Here is an 11,685-nt window from a genome sequence, read left to right as displayed (position 1 = left end):
GTCTGACATTCTCCTGTAGAATTCTCTGATACAGAGCAGAATTCATGGTTCCTTCTATTAAGGCAAGTCGTCCAGGTCCTGAGGCAGCAAAGCATCCCCAAACCATCACACCACCACCACCATGCTTGACCTTTGGTATGATGTTCTTACTGTGGAATGCAGAGTTTGGTTTTCGACAGGCATTACCGGAACCATCTCGTCCAAAAAGTTATACTTTTGAATCATCTGTCCATAGAACGTTCTTACAAGAGTCTTGATGATCATCCAGGTGCTTTTTGGCAAACTTGAGTCAACTTTCTGGACGAGATGGTTCCAGTAATGCCTGGCGAAAACCAAACTCTGCATTCCGCAGGAAGCGTTAGACAGGCCGGGTAACCTACCTGACCTCACCACCCCTCCCAACCTATAAAAACTGATTGATTCAACGCTTGGATTCCAACCATTATAAACGACAAATCATTACTTAATAAACGTTTATATCTAGGCCTATAACATTGCACAACATCGACAGACAACTAAAGAAGAGGATCGGATAGACACAGGAATATAAATTGATAGGTTATTAGTTTAAAAGTATAACTTTTATAGAATAATTTCATGATCCAACCATTGATGAACGGTAAATCATCTATATTATAATACAATAACCATAAGCCTCTCAGCTGAGGGAGGTTCTACACCTAAAATGTTGCACAGATTTTCTTCCTTTTAGGATCAAAAGAAGCGCGTCATCCTCTTACATGGCACCTTATATTTAGCTGTGTTTTGTATTTTTTCCCCGGCTTTTGTGTTTGGAATGCTACGGTTACTATGGGAGATTCAGCTGGCAAAATGCAAATGATGTAAGCGTCTGTAGAATGACTACATTAACCATAATGCTACACTGGACACTGGCTGAGGAGTAGGGTTGATCCGAGTGTTCTGACCTCACAACGGGTGATCGGATAGGTGGATGCTGAGTTCGAATTAAGCAGCGTGTGATGCTAGTGAAGATATGGTAGCGGATGCAACACAGCCTGTAGTAAATGTTTGCTGCCAGTCAAAAGATACCCTGTGTGTTAAAAAGGTGGATTTTGTGGCATTCATTGCCACTGTTGTAAACTATATGGCTCAAGGCTCAAAGAAGTCTAATAAACTGGACATTTGTGGCTGTGGCAGAAACGTTTTTGGGATTTAAAGATTTTACATCTGAAGACTTGCAAGGTGTACTGGCGCCGGAAAACGGCCCGCCCTCCCAGGCTTCCCTTGAGCCTGTGTAGGGATCAGATCTGTTTATTTTTTAACAGTAAAGTTGCTTGATTTAGTTTATTTGTTTGAATTTTTTTGGTAGTTTGTTCCGTAGGTTGCGGGATGCACATTAAAGTGCAACCAAATTATTTTTCTGTGCCTGGTCGCACACAGATTTAAAATGAGTAGCTTAACAATTATTTACATGGCCCCAGTTGCATTTGCAAACCAATTATTTTTTACACCCGGTCTCATGGATGGCTAACTCTAGAAATTCCTTTGGTCTCAGAGTTAGGTAAATCAGCTTTTAGTTCTCTCGCACCTTATTTGTGGAACAATCTTCAAAATGTTCTTACATTTTAGTTTTTTGTGCCTCTCTGTTTTTTATGACTTTTTCTTTCTGCTTGAATTTTGTATTTATATTTGTATGTCTATTTTCTGTAATTCAGGGCTCTGTAAAAGAGACCTAATGGCTCAGTAGGAGTCCCTGATAAAATAGGGTGATAAAAATAGGGTGACAGTGAGCAAATTCCTGAGCAGTGAGTCAAATAACCATAGACAATACGTTTACAATGGCTTATTAATAGGTATAAATAAATTGTATTTCTATGGTTGCAGTCCTCAAAGATTGAATTGCATTGAATCAAATGAATCTGATCCAATGATTTACCACCTGTAGGGTGGTGATAGTGAGATTTAATCCAAATAATTGAAAACAAGAACATCAAATGTAGTCAAGCAAGTAAGAGACACATCAAAAGTATTACTCAATGTTTTATTCAACCATTTGTAGGAAGTTCTGTACAGAAGGTAGAAATCCTATCCATCAGACAGTTAACACCAGGTGTTTACACGGAGGAAATGCAGTTTGCGGTTGTAGACGGTAGAATATTTCAGACCTGTGCTAGTTGTTGTGCTCATACATTTTATGGGGAAATAAATTCAGTCAACCATTGAGATTCAAATATATTTTTTAGCTTCTTGCTCCTGGAAAATATGTTGTGCAGCAGTAATACTTTGCTGACATTTCATTGTAACAAGTTCTATTCAGTAACTGAAAAGTAACAAGGAAATGTAAAAACAAAAACTGAAACGCAACAAGGAGAAGGGTTTTTAATTGACAACTTCTTTAGTTAGGTAACAGTGCTGCAAGTTAAGTGAATTCAGAGGGGGCGGCATAGTCATTTGACTGCGAGAAGTCAGAAAAGAGCATGGACAGTTACTTAGAACAGTACAGCACCAAACCATATCGCTAAAAGTTTACTGACACAAAAGTGTCAATAAATGTTTAATAATAACCACAGGTGGTCTGTGACACCAGGGGCATCAGACAAAAAGCAGAAGAAAATAGAAGAATATTCATACTGAGAGAAAGGAAGACTTGTTAGATGAAGAAAAAGGTGTGCACAGGGGGAAAAACGACCCCCCCCCCCAGGGTACACTGACTCCAAGTGGATACAGAGTACTGTAACCAGATCAGGTGGTTGAACACTTTTCACATCATCATCATCATCATCATCATCATCATCATCCTCATCTTGGCAACAGAACATGGCCAATGCAGCATTGTGTGAACATTTCTGCTGTAGGTCATCAGCATCAGATCAATGAGTTGTGCTTGAGCAACTTCCTGTGAGCTGAAATAGACAGCTGAAGCGCTTATTCAAGAGATATCTATGTAACAATTTGGCAACCCATCTACTGTATAGGCAAGGAGTCACATATGTCCTCCCCTAATACAAACATTTTTGCAGTAATTCTATGTCACAATATAGAAAATAATAAAAATAGAAACATACATTGATTTGCATATCACTTAAATAATTGCTATGTAGGAAATGCAGTATTTCATCAGTTACCATAATTGGTTGACCTAAAGAATGAGGATAAACCAATTTCCTCTCATGGCAAAATAGATTGGTCCCCCTGCATCTAAGAACTCCAACAGCTTCAGAATTCTGATGGTTTGTCCAGAGCAATAGATCAAGTCAATATATTTCTAGCAGTGACGTCTTAACCGTTGGCATGCATTTCAACTCCCTTCAGTTGATCACTGATCTAAAATAAATGGATAGGTAAAGTCTATATGGTGGAAGTTCTACAGAAGTCTTTGCTGTATTGATTTCACTTGATCAGGCCTTTCAGACCAGTGAGGAAGTGAAAGAGGGAAAGGAGGAGCGAAGCAACTAAAGGAGGATCCATTTTTCTCTAAGTATTACAAAATGGTTCATTCCCTGTCTGAAGTTAGACTGTGCGAGTGACCGATAGTTGTCCTTCGCACCATACTCTGCGGAAGAATGAGAAGAGAGGGAAAGAAGGAAAGAGAGGGAAGCTCATCATATGAGAAATGTACTGTTAAGGCATCCGCATACATAGGTTCGGTTTGCTCCTAGCAGAACTCGGCTAGGCGAAGCGAATGTTTGTGCTCGCATACTCCCTTAAGTCCTTCTCTTGAAAAAAGAGAAAAAAAGCAGCAATATTACTGTTATTTATTCCTCTTGAGCCACCATAGCAGCATAGCCAGTAACACTTCTTCAAAATAGAAAATTGAAGTTTTTGCCGAGGAGGTCTTAGATGTAGAATTGCACGACTAAGATGTTTGGTGCAGTACTTCAAGTGAAATAATGTGCATGAAAACTAGTAGTGCAGTGCAGACAATAAGCTGCTGCTGTGCTCTCGTTGAATGACAGCAAACACTTCATTTAACAATCCCGTTCATAGTTCCCACCCCTACTGTTGACCTATCACCGATGAAGGGGCGTACGCGTCGGCTACCGAATGTAGACTTGCCTCAAGAAAAAATGTGTGTGGGAACAGCTGGAAAAAACCCTACCGAACAACAAAACAAACAAAACCGTCAATAAAGTTTGTCGTAATACACTACCGGTCAAAAGTGTATATGCGTGAACTGTTTCGACTGGAAAGCATGCGACCGGCTTCAGAGTTTGGCTTATCGACAGTGTGCAGGTTACAGAACACCGCCTGGCTGAAAGAATACATACAAATAATACTTCCAATTATACATAATTAAGTAATCTAACTTAAACATATAAGTAAAATCATGCACGGAGACATCTTACACAGACCCTGTGGTCAGGTTAACCTTCACAGTGTGACAACACAGAATCGACCCATGGTTTTAGACCCAACAGTTGTACACAAAAGAAAACAAAAGGTATTGAGGTTAGGAGGTTGTAAGAATCTATAAATGTATGTGTCCATTGAGAAGTGAGACTGACTGAATATGTCCATGTGCTTCCTGGTCTAACAGGAGGAGGGGGGGGGGGGGGGGGGGGTATCTACAAATATTAACTGCTCCTACTATCAGACACAGTCTCTGGGGGAGTGACATGGAAGGGGGGTTGTGAGTTATCAATCAAATCCGTTCTATGATTGGCAGATAATTGGGAGGTTTACGAGTGTGAATTTGTACTGAAGGTATCCATATGAGGAAAGGAGAGTTAAGGGGGTTTGGTGTTAGCTTATACCAGTGTAAGGGCCTTAGGAATGGGAAAGGGGACACCCATGGTTGCCGACGACCCTCTTATTTGTACAGGCAAGCAGAACCAGCATTTTTCTGAATATCAGCATCACGACCTCTCAGAGAGTTTGTAGCACAAACAACAATGGCAGAACAGTCTGGTGATAACCCTGAATTGCAGGGTTAAGAATGGGTTGACCGTTGTAAAAAACACTCGCGATTGGGAGAGACTACAAAAATCTGTTGTATAAAAATAGCAACGCAGATCATCGGTCGAAAAATAGATGGGGAAAATGAGGAGTCTTGGTTTTGTTGTGGCGTTGGTTGGGGAGCTGTTTGCTATTCTCCTGGAATACCTCTGCACCGTCACCACGTTGAGAGCAGGACACTACAAGCCTGTCAACTGTCAGTCCTGTCCAACCACAGTTAAAAGCCTGCTATACAACTGCATCGATTATGTCTTGAAACAGCTCAAAATCAGCTTATATTTGGGACACCCAACCATTTCCACACATGTTTAATATGTGGTAGAGTGTGTTACTTTGTATATCTCCCATTAGTCCATTGCTCCATTCCCAATCAGTATATGTTCTAAATATGTCATTCCGTCCAGTCCAGAGACAGTCAAGAGACCCTGATGAAGGCAGCTTGCTGCCCAAACTATGGTGATTCTTTATAAATCAATTGCATCGGAACAAGAGTGTGCAGCTATATTCATAGTCATTACTCCCCCCAGTCTGCACATTGCCAATTCAGGTATCCGTTTTCCTCATGCTTTTATTAAAAACGTTAGAATAAAACGCTGACACACTTGACAACTGATCAAGGTCGTGATTGATTGGCTGAGGAGTTGAGTCGGGTGTGTTAGTTCTGGGCTGGAATAAAAACATGCACCCGTGACTCCCACTCACAGGAAAGGAGTGAGTGAACACCACCGCTGTTCTAGGAAGCTAAAACCAGTGCGGTCCAGTCCAGTCCAGTCAGTACATGTCCTTGTAGATCTCCTGCAGCAGCGGGTGAAGTGAGGTCTCGGACTCAGTCTTCTTAATCTTCTGGACCAGTATGGCGTTCTCTGTGACCAACTGGCGCAGGTCGGCCATCTTGTTGAGCAGCTTGGGGAAGAGGTAATGTGAGTCAGCGTGGTTGCCCAGCAGGTGCTGGTCCAGGGCCTGCAGGATGCTGTCCTGAATCTCCTCCACCTGCTTGATGTTCATCAGCCCCGGACGGTCTGGGAGGAGGAGAGAACAGAGGGGGAGGGAGAGGAGCAGTAGAAGGGGTAAGTATACTGTATGTCAACTGGTAGAAAACAAACTTGTATGCAAGCCCGTTCTAAACTTGACTTCAGCATTAACCTCAGCTTGGCTTAGTTATGTTAGTTAAGCTTATTATGATAGTAGAATGGTTAGGGTTATTATGACAGTGCCAGTGTATTGTGGCAGCATAGTACTGAGTTCTAACGGTAGTACTATGATAGAACCAGCACATACCTCCACAGAGGATGATGGCGGCCACAAACAGGGCCAGGTCACTGTCATCCAGCTCCAGGGCATTGAACTTAACGGCAAACTCAAACTTGGGCTCCATGATCTCGCTAAAAGGTCGCCGCAGGCTGCGCAGGAACTCCCGGGTCACAAAGCCCTTCCCGTTGGCCACCAGCAGCCCATCCTTGTTCATGAGCGAGGGAAGCATGGCGAAGATGGCCTCGTGCACGCCGTATTTCAACAGCGTTACCTGGTGGGGGAGGGAGAACAGCAGCCTGAATATCACTGTCCAATATCTCAAATGTTTTTAACTGGGATTTTGTCAAGCATGTATACATGTTCTATAATGTTACATTATGTTACATAGCCAATTATAGATTAGATTCCTGGCTGTACAATGACTTACCCAACTTGGACATCAAAACTCTGGATTGATGATTTGATTGAATGTTGCTTTACAGTACCTGGGTCTCGATTGATAACGACTGATTAATTGTTGTGTTCCTGTATATACCTGGTCATTGAGGAAGAGGTCTACAAAGCCGGGGATGCTCTTGGCGAACTCTGTGAGCTCCCTGACCGTCTCCACCGTGGTGCATTGGCAGCGGTAGAACACGTGCACCCCTATCTCCTTGTTGGGCGGCGTCCCGTTGATCAGCTGGTTCCACACCAGCCCATTCTCAGCCTGGTGCAACGAGTCCATGTCGTGGATCACAAAGGGCTACGGGGACGGGGGGGGGTTATTTAGTTAAGTAATAGCAGTATAACAACACTAAACAGACCTTTCACTTGAAATTGCATTCTGTAAGGGCATTCTGCCTGGGCCTAGTTTAGGAAGAAATAGTGTTTGCAGACAAGTCCCGTGTAGCTCAGTTGGTAGAGTATGGAGCTTGCAACGCCAGGGTTGTGGCTTCGATTCCCACGGGGGACCAGTATGGAGAAAAAAGAAGTATGAAAATGTATGCATTTACTACTGTAAATCGCTCTGGATAAGAGCGTCTGCTAAATAACTAAAATGTAAATGTAAATGTAAGCATACAGTCAGCCTGTAAATCAACTCTTATGAAAAGCGTAGGCTGTTGGAGTGACACCGACATTTGGCCCATTGCCCTGTCCTCCCGATCTCAGACACAACAGTGATAAGGCATTAAGACAACCAGGGCTTTTACAACACATTTATACACAGCTGCTAGGTTGCTACTGGAGAGCTAGGCAGTGAGAGCAGAGGTGAAGTTTCAGTGCAGCCTATTCTCCTTGGCGCTCTAGTGCCCTTCTAGAGTATAAAGGCTACATTCTTGTCACTTCGATTAGTGTGGATTGAAATTACAGAATGAAAAAGGCCAGGGACACAACTGAAGTGCATGGAAATTACTTAAAGGCCCAATGCAGCCGTTTTTATATTAATATCAAATCATTCCTGGGTAACAATTACAGTGCCTTCAGAAAGTATTCACATCCTTCAACTTTTCCACATTTTGTTGTGTTACAACCAGAATTGTAAAATGGATTAAATTGAGATGTTGTGTCACTGGCCTAAACACAATACTCCATCATGTCAAAGTAGAATTATGTTTTTAGAAATTGTAACAAAATTCATAAAAAATGAAAAGCTGAAATGTCTTGAGGGACCTTACAGATAATTGTATGTGTAGGGTACAGAGATACACTGGAGTTGCTTACCAAGAAGACATTGAATGTTTCTGAGTGGCTAAGTTACAGTTTGGAGTTAAATCTGCTTGAAAATCTATGGCAAGACTTGAAAATGGTTGTCTAGCAATGATCAACAACCAATTTGACATTATTTAGAAAATAATAATAAGCAAAAACATAATCCAGGTGTGTAAAGTTCTTAGAGACTTACCCAGCAAGACTCACAGCTGTAATCGCTGCCAAGTTGATTCTAACATGTATTGACTCAGGGGTGTGAATACTTACGTAAATGAGATATTTCTGAATTTCATTTTCAAAAAATTTGCTAACATTTCTAAAAACAGGTTTTCACTTTGTCATTATGGGGTATGGTGTGTAGATGGGTGAGAATTGGTATTTATTTAATCAATTTTGAATTCAGGCTGTAACAACAAAATGTAGAATAAGTCAAGGGGTATGGATACTTTAGGAAGGCACTGTATGCATCATATTGAAATATGTATACGGTATTGAGCTAACCTGTTGTTAATGCATTATATGTATCATTTTTACATATGGATACAGTATTGAGCTAGTGTTATAGTATTAAATATATTTAATTTACATATGGATACGCTACCGGGCTGGCGCTGTTCTTGCCGGTGAGGATGCTGCGAGCCTTCTTCTTGGTCATGTTGAGGTTCTTTAGGTAGGCGTTGTTGACCTGCTTGGCCAGGGATTTGAGGTCCGAGCCGTTGGGGTTGGTGGTCGGAGTCGTATCTCCCGCCAGGAGGCCCGCCACCAGCTTTCTCTTCTCCGCCTCCGGCATGCGGCCGTACCGGATCGCTGGGAACAACCAGGAAAACCCCTATCAGTGTACATCCATAAATTGGGGATACTCACAGATAGGGTACATCCCTGACTTTCTCTAAAGTAAAAATGTGGGAATGGAAAGGTGATCAGTGTGTCTCACCATCGTGGGACATGCCTAGCAGCAGGCACTTCTGGAAGCGACAGTACTGGCACTTGTTCCTGCTCTTCTTCTGGATCTTACAGCTGCGCTCACAGCGCTCATACTCCAGCTTCATACGGATGGTCCGCCGGAAAAACCCCTGAGAGAAAGAGTAAGCAGAGGGGTGGAAGAAAAAAAAGTGTTTATTAGATATCAATTATTAGATGTAAATTAATAGATATAAAGAGCAGCAGATTTGATTGGAAATGTGAAAAGTTCATGAATTATGCAATGAACTGCTCCAAAACATTGTGTAACACATCTGGGAGTCTCCTGGGATGTCCCCATCCCTTCCCTCTGCTTCCTCACCTTGCAGCCTTCACAGGCGTGTACTCCGTAGTGGAACCCCGAGGCTTTGTCTCCACAGATCCGACATTCCACGTTGATCCCGGCCCCAGTCCCTTCCTCTCGACCCAGGAAGAGCTGGTCCGACAGCGATGGAGACGACGTCTGGGACAGATCTGGAGATGGAAAGACAGACAGGGGGAGGTTCTGTTATTATAGGATATTTTCTGAGTTTAACTAGGGACCGGAGTTTGTCCTGATCACATGACCAGACAAGGAACATTTCCTCCTCATATAAATGTACTAGTATTATATTTTGGACTACTGAAAGGTCCAATAACTCATATATTTCACAATCCACATAAACATGTGTAATATGAAAGCATTGGATGCATTTCTCTGTAATACTGGAATGACCATACAGAGCTGAACGTAAGATAAGGATGAGACTGGAGTGAAGACTACAAATTAAAAAGTTATTGTTGGTGCCACCAGTCTGGACAGTCAGTTCGGTTTTTCTATGGCTCTGGGTATGACTGGGCTATATGTCAATTTACCAACAATACCTCAAAGATATTATGTATATGTGCAATGTGAGCTGTGCGTGCACGTGTGTGCTTATGTGCATGTTTCTATACGTGCAAGCGTGTCAGGAATCTGCCCAGTGCTGGTGAGTTCCAGCCAGTTCCCTCCCTGGGGTTTGATCTCTGCTGCTGCCTGCCAAAGGGTTCTCCCAATGGAGCCTAGGAGGGATATTCTGTTTTAAGAATTTGGAACAGAGTGCTGTTCTATCCACTCCATAGAACTAGAGTAGGTAGGAGGGACAATCCACTTCAATGTAACCATGTTAGAACCATGTTATGGGTGTTCTATTCTATCTGTTCTAATTCTAGGATAAAAACCTGAGAGCTGCGCTGCTAGGCTAGGCCAGGATGAAAGCATGGGAAACCCAACACAGCCGGGGCAGGCAACATAGAGCCACACAGCGAGAGAGAGAGTTTCTCTGTGTGTGGGAGAGGCCTAGGCCCCTGAAGAATTTATCACGAGGAGAAGTAACACCGCAAGAGCAGACTGACCGAGACCAGCCGAGGTGGTGCTCCATGCCTCCATGACCACTCTCAATTCATCTCTCCTTGCCTCCTTCCCAAAACCCCATTGGAGAAGAGGGTGAGAAGGGAGGGACCTTGGGTCTTCTCCAAGAAGGCTTAGAAGGAGGTGAGGACAGAGGATGCAAAGAATTGAGAAAGAGCCATAGTGTGCATGCGTGTCAGTCACTCCAACACTAGGTTTTGATGACAGGGAATTCAGTCCACTTGCTTTTCTATTTGTATAACCTAGATTCTGCTTACCGCCATTAAACGTGAAGCCCTTGATTGCCACCTTAATATGCCTCCTTTGCATTTTTTTTTTACAAAGGTCACATGCAGGACACACCCGGTGAGTAGCTCTGGTGTTGTTTTCTATCTCCAGTGTTTCCCCCCCCACTGTCATCACTTAAAGGGGCCATCAGCAGTTGCTACATCCATTTCTTGACCAATTATATATACCCACTGATTCCCGAAGAATATTATAAATGCCTCATGAGCTTAGTTTAACTGTCATATCCCATCAGAAACCAAAATATAAGCTTGTTTTACTCCAATGTTTGTAAACAAAGCAAATGTAAACAAACTCTATATAGCCTCAAAACATGGATAAACTATAATTTTGATATCGTGGATGGTCAGTCTTTGCATCCATAGCTCAGTCTATGAATTTGAGAGAGGTAACATTCTACCAGTCCCATCCTTCAGCTTTTCACCGAAACAGGGAGTACACTTTGTTATTGTTTCTACTGCTGATTGCCGCTTTAAGCATGGTGGTTGCCTGTAGCCCACCACCTGAGAAGAGTGTTATTAGTGTCAGTGGCAAAGTTGCGTGACAAGAGTCTGTTGCCGTGGTGTGACAGAGCCTGTTGCCGTGGTGTGTCAGAGCCTGTCGCCGTGGTGTGACAGAGCCTGTCGCCGTGGTGTGACAGAGCCTGTCGCCGTGGTGTGACAGAGCCTGTCGCCGTGGTGTGACAGAGCCTGTCGCCGTGGTGTGACAGAGCCTGTCGCCGTGGTGTGACAGAGCCTGTCGCCGTTGTGTGACAGAGCCTGTCGCCGTTGTGTGACAGAGCCTGTCGCCGTTTCGAGAGGAACACTAGATGTTGCTTGTCTGCAGCGATACGGTTTACCTGAAGCCCAGGTACCGTGTGTAATACGTTGATCAGTAAGAAACTAAAAAGCCTAATAGAGCGTGGTGTAGTCGGACTCATTCTCAATGTTTACGGAAAAAACCCTTAACCGAAAGACCTCAACTGGCCTGACCTTTGTACTAGACCACAGCCTATCCACACTGGTTCCTTTGCGAATTCGCCATCTCCCACCTGCCAAGGCAAACACAAGCATAGCTTTACTGACCAGAGTGGAAAATGTAGGTAGGCAGAGCTGGGAGAGGAGGTCAAATCTGACCGGATTGTAGGAAATAGAAACTTATCCTATACTGGAGAAAACAGGAAAGAATGTATACATAGCCCTCTAGACCAGGGT

At 43.1% G+C, this 11,685-nt stretch overlaps 1 protein-coding gene across 3 annotated transcripts in view; it reads right to left on the bottom strand.

Annotated features, from left to right (window-relative positions):
* Positions 1-4,503: 4,503 nt before the first annotated feature.
* Positions 4,504-11,685, bottom strand: part of LOC311138412 (peroxisome proliferator-activated receptor delta-like) — a 45,709-nt gene continuing 38,527 nt past the window's right edge. For 2 of the 3 annotated variants that reach the window (XM_084173083.1, XM_084173084.1), the window contains exons 3-8: positions 9,140-9,291; positions 8,792-8,930; positions 8,444-8,664; positions 6,704-6,910; positions 6,196-6,439; positions 4,504-5,936 (exon numbers count right to left, since the gene is read on the bottom strand). In XM_084173083.1, coding sequence (XP_084029209.1) covers positions 5,689-5,936; positions 6,196-6,439; positions 6,704-6,910; positions 8,444-8,664; positions 8,792-8,930; positions 9,140-9,291 — 1,211 coding nt within the window. In that variant the 3' untranslated portion in view covers positions 4,504-5,688. The remainder of the gene's footprint in view (positions 5,937-6,195; positions 6,440-6,703; positions 6,911-8,443; positions 8,665-8,791; positions 8,931-9,139; positions 9,292-11,685) is intronic. The other variant, XM_084173085.1, reaches the window with a different exon arrangement.

This window comes from Coregonus lavaretus, assembly GCF_964263955.1.
Source record: "Coregonus lavaretus genome assembly, chromosome: 12".
Classification (NCBI taxonomy): Eukaryota; Metazoa; Chordata; class Actinopteri; order Salmoniformes; family Salmonidae; genus Coregonus; species Coregonus lavaretus.
The sequence above is the reverse complement of the archived record's forward strand: the minus strand, read 5'-3'. Positions and strand labels throughout refer to the sequence as shown.